Source organism: Erinaceus europaeus, chromosome 10 (assembly GCF_950295315.1).
Source record: "Erinaceus europaeus chromosome 10, mEriEur2.1, whole genome shotgun sequence".
Classification (NCBI taxonomy): Eukaryota; Metazoa; Chordata; class Mammalia; order Eulipotyphla; family Erinaceidae; genus Erinaceus; species Erinaceus europaeus.
The window spans coordinates 71,438,966-71,460,480 of record NC_080171.1 but is presented as its reverse complement, the minus strand read 5'-3'; the positions used below and the strand labels follow the sequence as shown (position 1 = coordinate 71,460,480).

Genomic DNA, 21,515 nt, shown 5'->3' with positions numbered 1-21,515 from the left:
GTTCCCATCACCAGAGTTCTGTATCCCATCCCCTCCACTGGAAGTTTCCCTATTCTTTATCCTTGTAGGAGTATGAACCAAGGATCAAATCTTAATATAGAAGCTGACTTAGCCTCAAGTACTACTTCTCAAATACAGTACATTTGAAGTAAAAGACAAATTCACCCCTTGAGCACCATGCAGAACAGTAAAAATAAAAATGAGAAACACAGTAACTTACTTCCAAAATTATTTTGAGCATAGAAATAAAAATTGAGAGTAAGTAGGTGCCGGGCAGTAGAGCAACAATTTAAGCACACATGGTGCAAAGCGCAACGACCAACATAAGCATCCTGGTTTGAGCCCCAAGCTCCTCACCTGTAGGGGGGTCGCTTTGTAAGCAGTGAAGCAGGTCTTCAGGTGTCTATCCTTCTCTCCCCCTCTGTGTCCTCCCCCTCCTTCATGATTTCTCTCTGTGTCCTACCCAACAACAACAGCAAAGGCAACAAAATGGGGGTGGGGGAAATGAAAGGTGGCCTCCAGGAGTAGTGGATTCATAGTGTGGACACCAAGCCCCAGTGATAACTCTGGAGGTTAAAAAAAGAAAGAAAGAAAAGAAAAGATAGTATGGAAGGGGTGGCTGCCAGGTTAGGAAGACACCTTTTATTTCTTTCTTTTCCCACTTTATTTTGGGCCAGTGGTTTACAGTACAGTTGTTAACATAGGTATAACCTGTACCCACAAAACACTCTCAGCCCCAGTTTCAGTTCTTTTCCATCATTGTGCATCCGTCTTTCCCAGAGTGATTGTTTTGGTACAATGCACTCTACCTAGTCCAAGTTTCCCCTTCTGTTTTCCTTTGCTGTGTATGATACGTTTCACCTGTGCGTGAAATCATCTGATACTCAGCCTTCTCTTCCTGGTTTACTGCACACAACATGATAACCTTGAGATCCCTTGTGCCTCTCTAGCAGATGCACACTATTCTGTTGCATATATGCCATAACTTTTTTGGCAACTCAACTGTTGCTAGATATCTGAGTTGCTTCCAAGTTTGGGCTATTAGCAATTGTGTTATTATGGACATATGTATGCCTAGATCTCTGGATAGGTTTCTGTTTCCATTGGATATATTCCCAGGAGAGAATTGCCAGCTCATAGGGTAGGCCCATTTCTAACATTCTGATAAGTCTCCAGCCTTTTCCACAGAGGTTGGATCTATTTACATTCCCACTGGCAGTGTAGGAGAGTTTTATAACTTCCACCATTTAACAGTTGGTGTTTCTTGCCTTTCTTTTTTCCTTATTTTTGTCGCTGTTAATATATCCAGGGGGTGGTATAGGCCACTCTTTTTAAATATTTATTTAGTTATTTGTTTATCCTTTTGTTGCCCTTGGTTTTTTGTTGTTGTTGTTGTAGCTATTATTGTTGTTATTGATGTCGTCGTTGGTCCTTGTTGGATAGGACAGAGAAAAATGGAGAGAGGAGGGGAAGACAGAGAGGGGGAGAGAAAGATAGACACCTGCAGACCTGCTTCACCGCTTGTGAAGCGACTTCCCTGAAGGTGGGGAGCCACAGATTCAAACTGGGGTCCTTATGCTGGTCCTGCGCTTCACGCCATGTGCGTTTAACCCATTATGCTACTGCCTGACTCCCGTTTCTTGCCTTTCTAATGTGTGACATTCTCACCTGTGTCTTTATTTTCATTTCCTTAATTATCAGTAACTTTGAACATTTTTTCACAAGGAAAGACTTTTTTTTTTTTTGCTTCCAGGGTTATTGCTGGGGCTCGGTGCCTGCACTATGAATCCACAGCTCCTGGAGGCCATTTTTTTCTCATTTTGTTGCCCTTGTTGTTATTATTGTTGCCATTGCTGCTGTTGTTGTTGGATAGGACAGAGAGAAATCGAGAGAGGAGGGGAAGACAGAGGAGGGAGAGAAATACAGACACCTGCAGACCTGCTTCACCACTTGCAAAGCGATTCCCCCCGCCCCCGGCAATTGGGGGCTCAAATCAGGATTCTTATGCTGAGCCCTGCACTTCACGCTATGTGTGCTTAACCCACTATGCTACTGCCCTGGCCCTGAGAAGACACATTTTAAAGCCCAGCTTTGAGAAACATATATTCTAGCCCACCATATGCCAGAGGGGTGCTCTGTTCTCACTCTCAATAAATAAATAAATAAGTAAATACAGTAAAACTGGAGAGAGAGCATAATGAGTATGCTGAAGACTTTGATCCCTGAGGCTCTGAGCTCCCAGGTTGATTCCCCAGTACCACCATAAGACAGAGTTGAGCAGTGCTCTGGTAAAGCTAAAATAAAACAAAATAGTAATAATAATAGTAAATATTAATACGTGAAAGTTTACTTAAGAAAGAAAAATGGTTTCCTGTCCTTCTGCACATTTTTGACACATTCCCAGGATATGTATGTATCCAGACATCCAGTCACACAAATATGGTCCTGTTAAAAGATGAAAGAGTAACTGATCAGTGGTCTGTGTGCCCTTTGTCCCAGTGAAGAGAAGACTTGACTCTGTGTGTGTGTGTGTGTGTGTGTGTGTGTGTGTGTGTGTGTGTGTGTGTGGCAGGCATATGCACGCACACACTGTCACACTGTCAGATTTTTTATTGGACTTGGTGCCTTCACAACACCACACCACTGGTGGTCTCTCTCTCTCTCTCTCTTTTGATATGGGTCAACAGAGCTAAAGAGAAAAAGAGAGAGGAAGTAAGAGAGGAAGAGAGAAGGAATGACACCTGCAGACCTGCTTCACCGCTCAAGAAACTTCTTGCCTGCAGGTTTGGAACAGGGCCTTGAACCCAGGTCCTCACACATGATAACGTGTGTTCAACCAAGTGTGCTGCCACCCAGCTCCACTGCCCTTCCCTTTATGTCAGTGCTTTGAGCTTATCTTAGACATGCTATTGTCTGCTGTGCATCATGGACCAGGCAGCATCTGATGAAGTGTGGAGCTGGAATATAGGCTGCCTGGGTGGCATTCTAATTCTGCTGGGCTACTTTTTGATACTGTTGATGCCATTTTCGGGGTGGGGGGGGATGGGGTGTCAGGTGTTGAACTCAGAGCCTTATACATGTAAATCATGTGCTGCATCACTGAGTTACATCCCCTGTCCCTTCTGCCATTTTTAAAGTATGTGGTTAGTGCTTGGGCTAGGAGACAAATACTTGATTGTGTGACTACTAATTCGTTCATTCTTTCAGTTGAGCAGTTGTTTAGCTTGGCACTTTCTGAGGCCTCAAAAGTTGGAGAGGGGCCAACAAGGGCTTTCATTGTCTTGGTAAAGATGGGTCAGAGAGAGCAAACACAGTGAGCTTATTACCAACTTTGTTGTGCTAGGAAGAAAGTAAACACAGTCAGGAGAGGGCTGCATTTTTGTATTCAGGAGAGTCCAAGAGATGGCACAAGGGCTGGGACTGTTCTTATTACAAGGAGCAGGGAAGCAGAAGAGTGGCAGTGATGGGGGAGCCAGGTGGTGACACACCCAGTTAGGCACGCATAGTACTAAGCTCAAGGACCCAAGTAAGGACAGGAGTTTGAGCTCCTGCTCCCCACCTGCAGCTGGAACACATCATGAGCAGTGAAATAGGGCTGTGAGGAGCTGTGGATTTGTAGTGCCAGCACTGAGCCCCAGTGATATCCCTGGAGGCAAATGTCCTTGGCAATGAAAAGAGCAGTTGCCATGTTGGTGCAGGAAATTGGGGGGCTTGCTTGAAGCATCTGAGGGAGAGGCAGCCATCCTGGACAGCATGGAGCAAAGGGATGCTAGGTGATGATGATGCCAGCAGTAGTTCTCAATTAGGTCCTATTCTGTTCCCCTAGCAGATAAAACAGTGCTGTTATAAGAGGGTTTTGGAGTTCTGGCATCTAGTGACTTGAGCCCAGGGATCCTGCCCCATATCCTACACTGCACATTATGCTTCAGATATGAATAGAACTAAGTATAAAGCCAATCAGGGAAATTAGCCCCTTAGACAAGGGGTGAGAGCAATGATCACAAATAAGTTGACAGACAAGAGAGGAAACGAGAAAAGGGACCGAGTTTGAGCTGTATTTCAGGGAGCAGGCAGTGGCACACCCTGTGGTGTGCACACATTACTTACCATGAGCAAGGACCCAGGTTTAAGCCCTCAGTTTTAAGCCCCTAGTCCCCACCTCCTTCATGAGTGGTAAAGCAGTGCTTCAGGTGTCTTTCTCTTCCTTCTAGCTCCCTTCCCCTCTTTTCTTAAAATATATCTTTTTAAAAAAATTTTTATTTATCAAAAAGGAAGACTGCTAAAAACCATAGGATAAGATGGGTACAACTCCACATAATTCCCACCACAGAACTCCATATCTCATCCCCTCCCTTGAAAGCTTTCCTATTCTTTATCCCTCTGGGAGTATGGACCCAGGGTCATTATGGGGATGCAGAAGGTGGAAGGTCTGGCTTCTGTAATTGCTTCCCCGCTGAACATGGGTGTTGACAGGTTGATCCATACCCACAAGTCTGTCTCTCTTTCCCTAGGTATTTTTATTTTATTGAGGAAAGGACTGTTCATCTCTGGCTGATGGTGGTGCTAGGGAATTGAACCCAGAACCTCAGGTGTAAAATACTTTTACATAATCATTATGTTGTCTTCCCTGCTTCCCTTTACCTCTCAATTTCTCCCCCTCCCCTTTCTCTCTCTCTCTCTCCCTCTCTCTTTCTCTCTCTCTCTCCCTCTCCCTCCCCTCCCTATATATATGCCAAAAATTACAGAATGGAGATGACCTAGATTGGCATATAGTTGGTTACATGTGTGTGGTTGAGGGTGATTGGGATCATTGATAATCCCAGGACTCATTATTAGTCTAGAAAACTGCATACCATACCATTCCTACTACCCTTAAGAGTTCTGTATCCCCATCCCTTCTATTGGAAACTGCAGGAGTTCTCTCAAGGTCACAGATGTGGATTGACTTTATATATCTATCCCTATCTATCTATCTATTTCCCCCCCATAGTCCTACCTTCACTTCCTTTCTGAGTCCACCTACATCTATTAGTACTTTCAAGTGACCTTTTTGTCTCTTCTTTCTCAGATAAGAGAAACAGGGCCTGACTTCCTCTGGTGCTTTCCAGATTTGCTTCCATTTAAGTGATGGTATAAAAATAAGATTCCTTGTGACAAATACTTCAGGCCCTGTTGGAATTGGGGTTCAGAGCCCTCTGGTCATCTCCCCCTAACATCTGCCCCTCTGCAAGTATGGACCAAAATTCCTTTTGAGATACAGAAGGTAGGAGTACTGTCTTCTGTAATTGCTTCTCTGCTGAACGTGGACGTTGACAAGTCAACCCATACCCCCAGGCTGTTTCTGTTTTCCTTGTGGGGTAGGGCTCCAAGACACATTGATGAGGTTGTCTGCCCAGTGAAGTCAAGACAGCATCACAGTAGCATCTGGATATTGGTGTCTGAAACACAGTAAGTTATGAGGTATGACAACATGTTTAATAAACGTGAACCCAAAAGTGGAAATAGAGCAGATGAGAATAAGGACATTAGGATGGAAAGAGGCTAGGACGTCTATTTTAGGTGTGTTCATTGGGGCCCATGACTTGAGTAACTTTTGCTTGCTGCTTTACCACTTGTGAAGATTCATTCCCCCTTGCAGGGAGGGGCTGGGGGCTTAAACCTGGGTCTTTGTGCATTGTAACATGCATACTCAACCAGGTGTGCCAACCACCTGCACCCCATCATTGTCCTTTCAGTTTCTGGGAGAATACTCTAGAATGTCTTTACTCTATTAAAGCCCTTCTCCATGTTACTAGGCAGTGAGTGAGTTGCTCCTCCCCAGGCTTTCCCCAGCACCCTGGGCACACCTCTGTTACTTCATGGGTGGCTCTGTTGTGTAATAATCGTGTGGTTCTGTCCTCTCAACTGTGCCTTGAGCATCTGGAGGCAGGCACCTCATCCAGTCAGCTTGACATCCATAGGCTCTGCACGGCGCCCAGCACGTAGTGTTCAAGAGATGTATCACCTTTTTCTCCTGCGCTCTAAAATAGTGATAAACTTTCCAGAGAGATATGTTCCTGGGCCTGCAGTTCCAGGTCTGCAATTAGAGGTGAGAGATTTAGTGTGTTTGTGTGTGTGTGTGTGTGTGTGTGTGTGTGTGTGTGTGTGAGTGATATTTTTGTTTTGGATGTTTGAATTGCTAAAACACTGAAATCATTCAGTTCTTTAGGAGTTCTTCTATTTTAAGGATGGTGGTGAAAAAAAAAAAAAGATGACAGCTATGATCTACCTCATGGTTCACTCTGGGCATCTGAGAATTGGCTGTTACAGACAGTGCTTTCTGTTTAATTTTGTTTTACCACCAGAGTTATCACTGCGGCTTAGTTCCTACATGACGAACCCACTGCTTCCAGTGTCCATTTTTCCTTTCTTTAATTAATTTTTAATTTTTATTTGATAGGACAAAGAGATATTGAGGGGGTGAGGAAGATAGAGAGTATGAGATGTGAAACACCTTCATTACTGCTTCATTATTTGTGAAGCTTCCCCCCTGCAGGTGGGGGGGGCTGTGAGGCTGGTTTTTGCACATTGGTAACGTGAGTTATACCAGATGCACCACTACCCGGCCCTAGACATGGCATATTTAAGTCCCCTTGTCTCTAGTCTAGAGGGTGCTTATCAGCTACTTGTGGAAGGGCTTTCACAATGTGTTTTAAAAGGATAGCTTTCCCCAACTCTCATATAAGGTGTTCTGTTCTTTCCAGGTATTGACTCAGTTACAGACTGCCAGTATTTCTCGGGGGGGGGGGGGGAATCTGCATTTAGGGATGTAGCAACGCTCTTTTCTCTAGTGCAGTAGCATAATAATCCCTCTTCTCCTCCTCTGCCTTCTATTCCTCCTCTGCCTTCTCCCCTCCTCTTTTCATTTTTTTTTTAACAATGTGAAAGAAACAGGATCAGTGCTTTTTCAGGCTTGCTATTTCAGAAAGAACAAGAAATAAAAACCTCTCAGTTTCAGAAGCAGTAGCCACCCTCACAAAACCACAAAGGAATGCACAGACTTTATAGCTGCATTTGCCACTGAAGACTGGCAGCAGCTAAAGCACTGGCCTCCTGCTTCCTTGCCCTCCTCCCTCCCTCCCCAGCTTAGCTGAGCAGGGGTCCACCAGGGCAGACAGCCTGGCTCTACCTCAGTGTGGTGCCTTGTCTGACCAACTGCCTTGCCTAAACATAGGAAGGCTCCAGTGCAGCTGGGGAATTGTGATGATGCGCAAGGAGGCACACTGAAGTTGATAGATGGTAATGCTAATATGAACAGATTCCTACTGTCAGTGTTGGGTCGCCACTCTCCTTCAATGGGACTTCAGTCCTTTGAGAGTAGGAACTCGGACTCAGGTAGAACTCAGCACTAGCAGAAGGAGCAGATGGTAGTGACTGCTTCCTACTCTAGACCCAGAATCCGCTGGACTTGGAAGTCTGCTCTCTGTAAATCAGCCCCTGCCTTCAGGCAACACATTGCTTCCAAAAAGCAGTGAAATTATGTGGCAACGGAGACTAACTTTTGTTTTATTATTTTTTTAAATTTTACTAGTGATTGGTTACAATATTGGACAATTATAGGAGTATAATTCCATACCACATCCAATACCAAAGTTCCTCTCGATGAACACCATAGTTCTCTTAGTGTCTCTTAGAAACAGATTAGTTACCTCTTTTTCTTGTCTCCTCCTTTTTTTCCTTTGAAAGTTTGTAAGTCTACTTTTATTTATTTACTTGTTTGTTTTTGCCTCCAGGGTTATTGCTAAGGGGCTCGGTGCCAGCACTACAAATCCACTGTTCCTGGCAGCCATTTTTTTCTGTTATATTGGTTAGGACAGAGAAATTGAGAGAGATGGGGATGATGGAGGAGAGAAAGATATACACCTGCAGACATGCTGCACCACTTGTGAAGTGACCCCCCCCCCCAGCAGGTGGTGAGCTGGAGGCTCAAACCAGGATCCTTGCACTCCCTACTATATGCACTTCACTTCAGATGCGCCACCGCCCAGCCTCCTGCTTCCATTCTCTATTGTTGCATATCCCATCCTTACTTCTCTAAGAATAACCACCTTCACTTCCATCCATTCTGTCTGGAAGGACGCAATCTCATTTTTTATTTGATTGCAGAGTATTTATTCCATTGAGTTTATATCCCATAGCTTTTTTATCCAGTCATTTGTTGATAACCATTTAGCTTGCTTCCGTATTTCAATTATTGTGAATAATGCAGCTATGAACATGGTTACATATGTCTTTCAAATTAGTTTTTCCTTGGCCTTTGGATATATGCCTATGATTGGAAGTCTAACTTTTATCTACTGAAGATTCCTTTAGGAAAACAAGCTACATTTATTAAGGGAAAAGGCTTTCTTTATATTTCGCCATTTTTCTTTTTTATATTTATTTATTTATTTATTCCCTTTTGTTGTCCTTGTTTTATTGTTGTAGTTATTATTGATGTCGTTGTTGGATAGGACAGAGGGAAATGGAGAGAGGAGGGGAAGACAGGGGGAGAGAAAAATAGACACCTGCAGATCTGCTTCACCGCTTATGAAGCGACTCCCCTGCAGATGGGGAGCTGGGGGCTCGAACCTGGATCCTCACACCTGTCCTTGCGCTTTGCGCCACCTGCGCTTAACCCGCTGTGCTACCGCCCGACTCCCCCCCCCCCTTTTTTCTTTTCTTTTTAGTTGATAGGACCGAGAGAAATTAAAAAGTGCATGGAGAGATAGGGAGAGAAAGATCGTATTTCATCATTTTCAGTGGTAATTAAAAGCTCTCAATGTGGGAGTTGGGCTGTAGCGCAGCGGGTTAAGCGCAGGTGGCGCAAAGCACAAGGACCGGCATAAGGATCCCGGTTCGAACCCCGGCTCCCCACCTGCAAGGGGAGTCGCTTCACAGGCGGTGAAGCAGGTCTGCAGGTGTCTATCTTTCTCTCCTCCTCTCTGTCTTCCCCTCCCTCTCTCCATTTCTCTCTGTCCTATCCAACAACAACAATAATAACTACAACAATAAAACAACAAGGGCAATAAAAGGGAATAAATAAATAAAATAAATTTTAAAAAAAATTTAAAAAAAAAAAAAAAAGCTCTCAATGTGACTTAACCACCTCTCAGAGTTTTTATTTGAGAAGGAGTAGTGGGTTTCCTGAGGCCTTTCTGCCTTTGTGCATACTGGCTGCTCTCCAGGGGGCAGTGGGCTTCTCCTGGGGAAAACCAAGTGCCATTCTCTCAAAGCACATGGTGTGTGTGTATGGACTGCAAGGGGACTGTGGCACCGAAGACTTCAAGATGGCAGTGGAGAGGGGTACAGCCTCTGCATAATTCTAAAGAAAAACAGGGCAGACACAACACAACAAACGTATTCTTCCCTCAAAATGATTATAATTATTTACTTTTTTTTTAAATTGCCACCAAGGTTATCACTGGGGCTAGGTGCTAACACTACAGATCTACAGTTCCTGATTGCCACCACCCCCTCCCCCCCCCCCCCCGCCTTCTATTTCATTTGATAGGACAAAGAAAGTGAAAGGGAAGAAGGAGAGAAAGAAAGACACTTGCAGCACTACTTAACTACTCATGAAGCTTCCCTTCTGCACATTGGGGGCAAGAGCTCAAACCAAGGACCTTGCTCTCAACTGGGTACACCACTGCCCGGCTGATTATTATTATTTTTTTAACCAGAGCACTACTCAGATCTGACTTTTGATGATGCCAGGGATTGACCTGGGCCCTCTAAGTCTCAGGCATGAAAATATTTTGCATAACCCTGTGCTACCTCTCTGCCTTTTGGATGGATGGATGGATGGATGGATGGAGTGATTCTAATAGGAGATAAATCTCTTCCAGATTCCCTACCATCTTATGTTCTATAGAACATTCAATGTGTAACTACCTCTATAGGTTGGTGATGTTATATAGCTATAAACTGAAGATATTTTGAAGTAGTGAAGTTAAATTTGCAGGCGATGTAGCCTTCTGAGAGTCTCAATCATAAAAAAAAGTTTTTCAATGAAGTAGTCAATGTAATAATCCTAATTTTCCAACTCTATTAGGAACTTGAGGCATGCCAACTTTTAAGCTGCCTCAATATTTATCTGTACATTTTTTATTAGTTCATCTATGTTAAAGCATTTTTAACATACAGACTCTTAAGAGTCTCTCTCTCTCTCTGTGTGTGTGTGTGTGTGTGTGTGTGTCTGTGTGTGTGTGTGTCTGTGTGTACACTTTAAGTGATGGAATGTTTGAGGTGGGTCTATAGATGGGTGGGAAGAAACTCCACAGTGTGGTAAAGCTCTAGCTTGATCTAACCAAGGGAAGAGTAGAACTGAGATGTAGCCAGCAGACTGCACAGTGCAGGAACAGACAAGTCATTCCTCAGTGGGACTCCCCAGGAAACTCTGAACCCAAAAGATGACATACACACAGCTCAAGAGTAGCTGAATCTGAATTGCCGGGTCACAACCTTTTACCCTCAAGCTTGCATGCCCATGAAGGAAGAATTTATATATATTAACAATTGAATAGGAAATGTTAACAGCTTAGTGGTCCAAATTCACCCTCAACTAGCCCCTGCCCCCCAAATCAGAGAACACAAAAGCGAGAAATCATTTTTTTTTTTTTTACTATCCAAGACTCCTCCATGGCTATCCTCTCAAGTGCTGACATCAATCCGAGTACCTGTGTGTTAGGCAGCAGGGCTACAGTAGTGAATAAAAGGAATATAGACTGAGATTTCAAGGTCCAAGTTAGGGGGTACAGACATTTTAGCAGTGTTATAGAAATACCTTCCTGGAAAGGTCATCCCATCTTGGATTCCTTCCAGTTGACTAGGAGTGTGTCTTCCCAACACTGAGCACTGTTCTTTCTACAATCTACCAGCTTGATAAAGTGAAAATACCTTCACTGTTGTTATAATTCATGCTCATTTCATTTTGTCATTGCCTTGGCTTCACCAATCCAAGATGACTTTTTCAGGTAGAGGGGGGGAAAGGTAACCAGCACTAAGTTTCCCCAAGTGCAGTGAGGGGCTGGGTTCAAACCTGGGCCATGTACATACAACACAGGTGCACTGTCCAGGTGAACCATCTCTCCAATCCTGTGTTCATTTGTATTACTAGTACTTTTGATCTTTTTCTTCAGATTTATATTCACTTGTTATATCTTCGTATGAGGATTATTTTTTAATTTATTTATATTTATTTTGTTTTCCCTTTTGTTGCCCTTGTTTTTATTGTTGTTGTAGTTACTATTGTTGTTATTGATGTTGCCATTGTTAGATAGGACAGAGAGAAATGGAGAGAGGCGGGGAAGACAGAGAGGGGGAGAGAAAGATAGACACCTGCAGACCTGCTTCACCGCCTGTGAAGTGACTCCCCTGCAGGTGGGGAGCCGGGGGCTGGAACTGGGATCCTTACACTGGTCCTTGTGCTTTGTGCCACATGCGCTTAACCTGCTGCGCTACTGCCCGATTCCCGAGAATTATGTTTTATTTATAAAACTATTAAAGGGCATCTTCTTTGTTGCAAATGTTTGTTTTGAAAGGAGTCTTTTAGTTTTGCTATATATTTTATTAGTGATTTAATATTGATTTTTCATTTATTTATTTTTACTAGAGCACTCATCAGCTCTGGTTTATGGTGGAGTGGGTGATTGAACCTAGGACTTCAAAGCCTCAGCCATGAGAGTCTCTTTGCATAACCATTATGCTATCTACCCCCACCCGTGATTTCATATTGATTTACAAAATTATAAAATAACAAGTATAATTCCACACCATTCCTACCACCAGAGTTCTGTGTCCCCATTCCCTCCACTGGAAACTATAGTAGTTCTTCCAAGATCACAGATTGACTTAATTTTTATAACATCTATCTATATATTTTATATATTTGCCCAGTTTTTTCTGTGGTCCTGCCTTCTCTTCCTTTCTAAGTCACACCTACACCTCTTATTACTTCCAAGTGTTCTTCCTTTTTTTTTTTTTTTTTTTTTGTTATTTCTCTGGGTCCTGATAGGTTTCAGGGCCCTCTAGTCATCTTCTCCTAACATTTACCCCTCTTGGAGTATGGACCAAAATTCTTAATAGGGTGTAGGAGGTGGGAGTTTCTTCACTGGGCATGATATTGACAGGTGGTCCCCCAGCTTGTTTCTATCTTTCCCTAGTTGGGTAGGGCTCTAGAGAGATGAGGTTCTGGCACACATTTGTGAGGTCATCTGCCCAGGGAGGTTGGGATGAAATCATAATAGCAGTAGCAACTTGGTGGCTATGTGGCTTAGTGAGTTTCTGAAGAAATCCTGGTTGTGTCTTGTTGAGTTTTCAAGTGATTTTTCATTGTTCTTTTCTAGTTTATCAGGAGAGTGATATGAAACAACTCCTACTCCATAGCCACACCTCTTATTTTTTAACCCAAACTTTTATAAGCTCAATTTTGTTAATACTTTCCTTAAGATGTTTGTATTTTCTCATTTACATTTTTTGTGCTTGTAATGTCTTGTTAGGATTATAGTATGGGCATGGGCGAAGCCAGACTCTGCCCATACTCTGAACTTTAAATAGTTTTTCTGATGTTGACTTAACATTTATCGCTACATTTACATTTATTGCTGGCCTTTAGACTTAGAAGGTCATCATCTTTAAAATGGTTTTTATTGTTATTTTTGTTGTAATTGTTTTACACTTAGTAGTTTAGTGAGAAGTAGCAGCTTTAATTATTGAATCTTCCCTTCCAAAAATGAACTGCCTGCATATTTATTGTTGCTTATATTCTTTAGTAAATTATTTACTTCAGTGACTTTCTTATTTTTAGCTAGCCACATTTATGGCAAATTTATGTGTTTCTGTTGCTGCAACTGTTTGAGGATTTATTTATTTCTTATTGTGAAATGGGTTGATTTTTTTTTTTTTTTTTACCTGAGAATATATCAGATCTTGATTTAGTGTGGATTTATTTTTGTTAAATTCCATCTTGATTATTCGTAGCTACTTATTAGGCCTATTATTCTATTATTACCATTCAAAGGAATGATAAGTAGCTATTATGTCATCTATAACTTATAATTTTTCTCTTTCTAGCCAGCCATATCTTATATTTGGTCTTCTTGTCTTATTGCATTAGCTTGACCTCCCTCAGTAGTATCAAAGAGCCTTTGTGATGAAAGGACAGCCTTGTCTTTTCTTCGGAATTGTAAAGGGCATGTGGCTCTCACACTGTCCCATAATGCTTTCTTTGGCACACGTAGTTATTAAAAGATTAGTAAACAGAAGTCTCGTGCATTAATACACTTGACAGTTTTCACTCTAGTGCTTCCTATATTGTGGATTTTAGCCTAAGAATTGTCTTAAAAGGTTTTTTTAAAACCTTAATTACATATAGACTTTTACAATTTTTTAGAATTTTTACTAGTGATTTAATAATGATTTACAAGAATATTAGATAGGAGAGGTATAGTTCCACATCTAACCCACCACCGAGTTCTGTGCTTCTCTCTCCTATAATAACTATCATAGTCTTTGCAAAATCTTGGAGATAGGTTGGCTACTTTTTTTTTTTTGGCAAGGCCATGTGTTCCTATTCTCCATATTTCATGTGTGGATAAAAGCACCCAGTAGTTGTCTTTTCCTTCCTTCCTTACTAAATATAGAGACCTCCAGTTCCATCTGTTTTGTCCAGAAGGATACACTATCATTTTAGTTGCAGAGTAATAAGGCACTGAGTATAATTGGATATTGACTTTTCAATAGTAACTATTAAAACAGATCTTTGAACAAGCAGTCACTGAAACCGTGTTTTGAGATTCTCCAAGTAATTTGATAATATGAAGCCATATTCCTCATAGAATAGTAGATAGTCTAGATTTGCTCAACAGGGTGTTTATGGTGAGTTTGAGTTTGGGGAAATTTTAGAATTTCTTCCAGAGCCCTACTAATTTTTCACTTAGCCAAAGTAATCTAAATGAAATTTATCCTAAGCTTTTCATAAGCTGCTCTGGAGTAGACAGGTTCTGTTATCATTCTTCCAGAGAAATTTTGCCTGGGGTAAGAATAAAAGGGTAAGATGTTTGTTTTGTTTTGTTTCATTATCTCATTTGTACTTTGGATTTAATTTTATGCAATATCTGTACTTCCATTTCTTCATTTGTAAGATTTGGAGTATGGTTGACTACTAAATGCTCTTTTCCATTGCAGTATGTATGTTGTATTTGTTTTGTATTCTGTTTGTCTGTTTTCTATTCTGTGATAATTCCCTGCAGTAATCCCTTTATTAAGGGCATGCAGGCTGCTATGGAAAAGGAAAGAGAAGAAGGTGAAAGAAGGGGGATAATTAAATTTTACTTTTCATCTATCTCATGGTTGATATTCCTTTGGTGTAAAGCTGGTAAAATTTGGGATATTTTCCCACCCATTCTTAAACCCTGTGTGGATTAGACTCACATGACTCCAAAGGTTTAAAATATTAATCCTTTGTGGGAAAAATATGGGGATTTCTCACCCTCCTTTTATGAGGATTACATAGGAAAATCATCAAAAATCTGTCACAGAGTTGAAATTGTGTAGGAAAACAAAGCTAAAAGTTATAGAGAGGATGGTAGAGTGGCCACACCATACATGTTCTTCCAGCCTTGGGGAGTTGAGATAACCAAGTCCAAGCCATACGAGTGGTCCTGCAGGAAGAAGAGGAGCAAGGCCAGGATGCTCTGTTTCCCATGAGCTCTACCCTAATCATTTCCAGTTCGAAGAGATCCTGTAGAGAGCATCTCCCATTGGGCTTGGAAGGCAGCATAATGGTTCTGCAAAAGGCTGTCATACCTGAAGCTCCAAAGACCCAGGTTCAGTCCTCAGCAACACCAAAGCCATAAAGTAAATTTTAAAAAGAGATCATCTCCCATTCAGAAGGCCAAATGTTCCTACTTCCATGTCTAACCCATCATCTGCCTATCTATCCATCCATCCATTCATCCTTAAGGACCTACTCTGTGCCAGACCCTGGAACCATAGAATTACAAATCCAGTATTTTAATTTAAATCAAGTGCAAATAAGCAGAAGAGATTATTTTAGGAGTAGTTATTTGTGAGGCTGGGTGGTAGCACACCTGGTTAAGTGCTCATTGTACTAAGAGCAAGGATCCAGATTCAAACCCCCCTCCCCATCTGCAGGGGGAAAGCTTCCCAAGCGAGGAAGCAGGTCTGCAGGTATCTATCCTTCTTCTTTATCTGCCTCTCCCCTCTCAATTTCAATCTGTCCAATCTAATAGAATGGGTGGGGGATGACCACCAGGACCAGTAGATTCATATTGCTGGCACCAGACCCTAAAAATAACCCTGGAGGCAAAAAAAAGAGTAATTATTTGTAGGTATTCAGTTGAAAGAAATATTCAGCCATCAATCATAATACTTGGTCTAGCTTCAGTACATTTAAACTCACTATGTATCAGCTGGCAAAGGTGACTTTTACCTTAACCGCAGAAAATAACCCAAACCATCCCAGACAAGTCCTTGTAAAATGTCTTGTTTCTAAATCGCTCCATGATTTGCAGACTTGTGAGGCATAGAGTGAAAATGTTGGGATGCCTCAGGTAGACAAGGCCTAAAAGTATCCCATGCTTTTTATACTGATATATACGTTTCCAGTTGTTGTTGTCACAGATGGTGATGGTGATAGCTTTAGTGACTAAAAAAACACAAACATATTATCCTCCAGTTCTGTAAGATAGGCATCAAACACTTGTCTTGCTGTACTAAAAGCAAAGTGTTGACAGGGCTACATTCCTCCTGGAAGTTCTAGAGGAGAATCACTTTCCTTGCCTTCTCTAGTTCCCAGGGGTCACTGACATTCCATGGCTCATTGCCCCACCCTCCTTCCACCTTCAGTGCCAGCAAGGGGTATAGAAGGTGGGAGGTCTGGCTTCTATAATTGCTTCCCCACTGAACATGGGCATTGGCAGGTCGATCCATACTTCCAGCTTGTCTCTCTCTCTCTCCCTAGTGGGGCAGGGATCTGGGAAGGCAGGGTTCCAGGACACATAGGTGGGGTCATCTGCCCAGGGAAGTCAGGTTGGCATCATGCTAGCATCTGAAACCTGGTGGCTGAAAAAAGACTTAACATATAAAGCCAAACAAGTTGTTGACTAATCATGAACCTAAAGGCAAAAATATTGCAGATGAAGATATAGGGTCTGTGTTTTGGAAAAAGCTAGTAGGTCTATTTTAGGTATATTCCAAGGGGTCCATGATTTTACTAGTTTTTGCCTGAGCCTGACATCTAATATGCAGGTGGACCCAAGATATTATCTGGGGAGATGGTGCCATAGTTAGAAAAAAGACTAGAAAGCTGGATCAGGGAAGAGAGTAGCTCCCAAATATAGGAATAGTACATAAATACTGTTATCTGTAAACCCCATAAATTTGATCTGGGGCCCGTATTCAGCACAGGAGCCTATATAACCTCTGCATCCCTGTAGGTCTGAGCTTGCATTCTCTGGTCATGGTCTTTAACCACTTCTAAAGACCCATATTATTACATTGGGCCCACCTGGATAGTCTAAAATCACCCCTTATTTATATTTATATTTATGTTTTTGTTTCTTGCCACCAGGGTTATTGCTGGGGTTCAGTGCCAGCACTATGAACACATCTTCTGGTGGCCACTTTTCTCCTTCCCCTCCCCCTCTTTTCTATTTTATTTGATAGAGGACTGAGAGAAATTGAGGAGGGGGAGATAAAGAGGAAGAGAGAAGACACCTGCGGAATTGCTTCACCGCTCTTGAAATGTGCCCTCTGCAGGTGGGGAGCTGGGGTTGGGGACGGCTTCAACCCCAGTCCTGCACATGGTAATATGTGCGCTGAGCTGTTTGTGTCACCACCTGCTCCTATGTCTCTCCATTTAACTTCAGTTGTCTGGAAATTTGACCATCAATCTGCCTGGAACTCAGTAGGCATGGATCAAGGTCTTCTTGAGGTATGGGGTTTTGCCTGCCTCTCTTCTAGTAACTCTTCCTCAATTCAACAGACATAATAAACAAGCCTTTCTTCAAGCCAAAGACTTGACTCACCCAGTAGAGCACACACCTCACTATGTGCAAGAACCTGGGTTCAAAACTCCCAGGACACTACATGATTGTGCCTGCAATGGGAAAGCTTCACAGATAGTCAAGCATTGCTGCTGTCTCTACTTCTCTCTCTCTCTTTCTGTCCCTTCCTCCCTTCCTGTCTCTCTTTCTCCTATCTAGAGGAAAAAAGAGAATAGCCTCCAGGAATCAGAGTTGGGCCTCCCAAGCGGTAACCCTGTTGATGGTGGTGATGGTGAGGAAGAGGAGGGAGGAGGAGGATACCTCCAGGACCTCTCTGTGTTGAACGTTGGCTTAGTGTTAATAGCTCATTTTAGGTGGAAGCTTGAAACTGATCATCATATGCTATTCACATGATTGAAAAGCAAACACAGCTCATGTTTTTACTATAGTAGGAAGCAGCTGATCTTTGAACACAATTTTGAAAGTCAAATTTTTGAGCTCACAGTTAAAGATGGCACAAATGGCCTCCTCCATTTCCAGTGTTATTTACTTTGCATCTCCTGCAGCTCTATCTGCCCTGTTCTTTCTTTGGTGTTTACAGAAGCAGGTTATGTTTACGAAGCATGTCCAGAAGAAGGAAATGACATATGGAAAAATCTCTACATGGGGCATGGAGTCAGGTGAACCCTGGGTAGGAGTCACAAGCTATAAATACACTGGTGACTTCATATGCACTGTGGGACTGGCATTTCCCATCTCTTGAGGCACTGTTTAGATAAACATGGCTTTCTTATTAGCTCTTGGAAAAGGGAACATTAGCTACCCACAGAATTTTTTTTTTTTAAGTTGGATATGCTTGTCACCTCTGGTGGCAAGACCAATCGTTTTTCTTGAAGATCCTTGGGTGGTAAAATTTTTGCAGTCTCTTTTAAACAGACTAGTCACCCTCACTTGAGGTGGAAGTAGCAGAAATTAACTTTGACTGATTTAGAAAGGAGAAGGACTGTGGGGTGGGTGGAAGTGACATTTGTCTGCTTTATATTCTTAGCAGCATTTCATTCACTGTTAGCATTTGGAAGCTGTTCTGATAAAACTCAACATAGGAGGAAAGAGAAGCCCAAATACCTCAGTCCTTGGCCAAGAATGTGCTGAGTGCAAGAAGCTGAGCTGGGACTCAAGTTCCAAGTCTCTGAGCTCAGCCTCTGTCTGCAGCCTGCTCTCATCTCCAGGCCTAGACAGCTGCACTAGGGGTACCACACCCAGTCATCTGCCTCCCCCCCCCCCCCACTCCACCATGGCCATCTCCACTTAAGCAGTTCTCATGCTAAAGATAGCCAAAGCACTCCTTGGACAGTTTACCCTTGAGAAATAGCTTGTCATCTATTGTGGGATAGAGAAGGGTGTGTGTGTGTGTGTGTGTGTGTGTGTGTGTGTGTGTGTGTGTGTGTGTGTGTAAGGCTAGGGAGGGGTGAGCATACTTGTTTGTACACACCACTCCAGCCATACTTTTAAGGGCCTGAGCTGGGACCAAGGTGAACAGCATCATGCTTTGCTATTTCCTGCTGGTTTTGTTTCTTTGTTTTTTTTTTTTTTTAATATATATTCCCTTTTGTTGCCCTTGTTGTTTATTGTTGTAGTTATTATTATTGCTGTTATTGATGTCACTGTTGGATAGGACAAAGAGAAATGGAGAGAGGAGGGGAAGACAGAGAGGGGGAGAGAAAGACAGACATCTGCAGACCTGCTTCACCGCCTGTGAAGCGACTCCCCTGCAGGTGGGGAGCCGGGGGCTCGAACCGGGATCCTTATGCCGGTCCTTGTGCTTTGCGCCACCTGCGCTTAACCTGCTGCGCTACCACCTGACTCCCTGTTTGTTTTAATTATCACCTGGGTTCTCACTTAGGCTCAGTGACTGCATACCAAATTCACCACTCCTGATGACCTTTCTTTTTTTTTTTCCTCCCTCCCTCCCTCCCTTCTTTCCTTCCCTCCCTCCCTCTCCCTGAGACAGAAATTAAGAGGGAAGGGATGTATAGAAATGAAGAGAGGGGAGTTGGGCAGTAGCGCAGTGGGTTAAGTGCAGATGGCGCAAGCACAAGGACCGGCATAAGGATCCCGGTTCAAGCCCCCGGCTCCCCACCTGCAGGGTAGTCACTTCACAGTCGGTGAAGCAGGTCTGCAGGTGTCTGTCTTTCTCTCCCCCTCACTGTCTTCCCTTCCTCTCTCCATTTCTCTCTGTGTTATCCAACAACAACAACATCATCAATAATAACTACAACAATAAAACAACAAGGGCAACAAAAAGAAATAAAAAGGAAACAAAAAAGAAATGGAGAGAGAAGGAGAGATACCTGCAGCACTGGTTCATTGCACATGAAGCTCCCTCTCCTGCAGATGTCAACTGGGGATCATATCCAACTTTTAAAAAAATCTCTGGGAGGTAGCTAATGGTTCCTTTTCCAGGAGCTTTTGAGAACTGTGCAGTTTATCCAAATAGTGCCCTGACAGAGGCTATGCTAAGTCCTACAGTACATAGGACCTTGTGTATGGTAATGTGTATGTTCTTCTGTTCTTCTGGGTGCTCCCCTGTTGCTTTCATTTAATTATTTTTAAAAATATTTTATTTTAACAAGAGAGCTACAGAGAGGAAGATCTGCTCAGCTCTGTCTGATATTGGTGCTGGGGATTGAGCCTGGGATCTCAAGAGTCTCATGCATGAAAGTCTTTTGCAGAACCATTATGCTGTCTCCCTATCCCTGACTTTAATTTTTAACCAAATCAATAAGAGGGATTTGTTAGAGGTCTAGGCTCATCATGTCTCTGTGGGAACCCCAGCACTCTCTGACTAGGGCCCCAGGTGATGGGGTGGCCTGGTAGTGACTAAAGAGTCATCATTAAAGTATGCCAGTCTCTTGCCCTTATTCAGCTTTTGTAGTCCTTACTTTGTCTGACAAGGTTAGCTTTGGAGTGACTGAGGGACGTGTAATAGGAGGTAGGTGAGGAGGGTATCTAGGTCTAAGTAGAATGATGGCCTGGGCATGGTCCTCGACATGCTGCTTTTTCTTTTTTCTTCCCCCTATCCTTTGTCAGAAAGTTGGTGATGGTAAAGTGAAGTATGTCCCTCAAGGATCCTTTCATTTGTATCCGGGCCTACTCACTGCATTTGCACCCCTGCCCCAGTGTCGAGGGGGAGGGCCCTGGGATTGCAAAGTGCCTGGCAGAGCCTTGTCCACTGAGTAGCTGTGATGGGTGTGATGGGTCTCCAGCAGGCAGGGGCCTGGCAGAGAGCCTTCCGGACTGTGTGGGGGAGGCAGTGACTCCTGCCAGTCCAGCACTTTAGTTTTGGTGTCCTCAGCCCTCTTCCTTCCCTTTCTGTATCCCAAGTGTACAAGTGGACTGTGATCTTACTTCTGTCATCAAAACCAATTCCTTTTTTTTTTTTTTAATTTCTTTACTGGGGAATTAATGTTTTACATTTGACAGTAAATGCAGTAGTTTGTACATGCATAACATTTCTCAGTTTTCCTTATAATAATACAACCCCCTTTAGGTACCTCTGTCATCCTTTTTGGACCTGTATTCTTCCCCCTACCCACCCCAGAGTCTTTTACTTTGGTGCAATATGCCAATTCCAGTTGAGGTTCTACTTGTGTTTTCTTTTCTGATCTTGTTTTTCAGCTTTTGCTTGAGAGTGAGATCATCCCATATTCATCCTTCTATTTCTGACTTATTTCATTTAACATGAATTTTTCAAGCTCCATCCAAGATCAGCTGAAAACGGTGAAGTCACCATTTTTTACAGCTGAGTAGTATTCCATGTGTATATATACCACAACTTGCTCAGCCACTCATCTGTTGTTGGACACCTAGGTTGCTTTTAAGTTTTGGCTATTACAAATTGTGCTCCTAAGAACATATGTGTACACAGATCTTTCTGGATGGGTGTGTTAGGTTCCTTTGGATATATCCCCAGGAGAGGAATTACAGGATCATAGGGTAGATCCATTTCTAGCCTTCTGGGAGTTCTCCAGACTGTTCTCCACAGGGGTTCAACCAATTTACATTCCCACCAGCAGTGCAGGAGGGTTCCTTTGACACCACAACCTCTCCAGCATTTGTTGCTGTTACCTTTTCTGATGTATGACATTCTCACAAGAGTGAAGTGGTATCTCATTGTTGTCTTTATTTGCATTTCTCTGACAATCAGAGACTTGGAGCATTTTTTCATGTGTTTCTCGGCCTTTTGGATCTCTTCTGTGGTGAATATTCTGTCCATGTCTCCCCCCCCCCCATTTTTGGATGGGGTTGTTTGTTTTCTTGTTGTTGAGTTTGGCAAGCTCTTTATATATGTTGGTTATTAACCTCTTGTCTGATGTATGGCATGTAAAGATCTTCTCCCATTCTGTGAGGGGTCTCTTTGTTTGGGTAGTGGTTCCTTTTGCTGTGCAGAAGCTTATCAAAACCAATTCTAAAGGCCCACCTGTTGTC

At 42.8% G+C, this 21,515-nt stretch overlaps 1 protein-coding gene across 6 annotated transcripts in view; it reads left to right on the top strand.

Moving 5' to 3' along the window:
• PIP5K1B (phosphatidylinositol-4-phosphate 5-kinase type 1 beta) overlaps nucleotides 1-21,515 on the top strand; it is a 361,155-nt gene that overhangs the window by 157,898 nt on the left and 181,742 nt on the right. For 2 of the 6 annotated variants that reach the window (XM_060199753.1, XM_060199749.1), the window contains exon 1: nucleotides 5,981-6,088. The exons of the other annotated variants lie outside the window; for them this stretch is intronic. In XM_060199753.1, coding sequence (XP_060055736.1) covers nucleotides 5,996-6,088 — 93 coding nt within the window. In that variant the 5' untranslated portion in view covers nucleotides 5,981-5,995. Of the gene's footprint in view, nucleotides 1-5,980; nucleotides 6,089-21,515 lie in introns of those variants that run through there. 6 annotated transcript variants of the gene reach the window in all.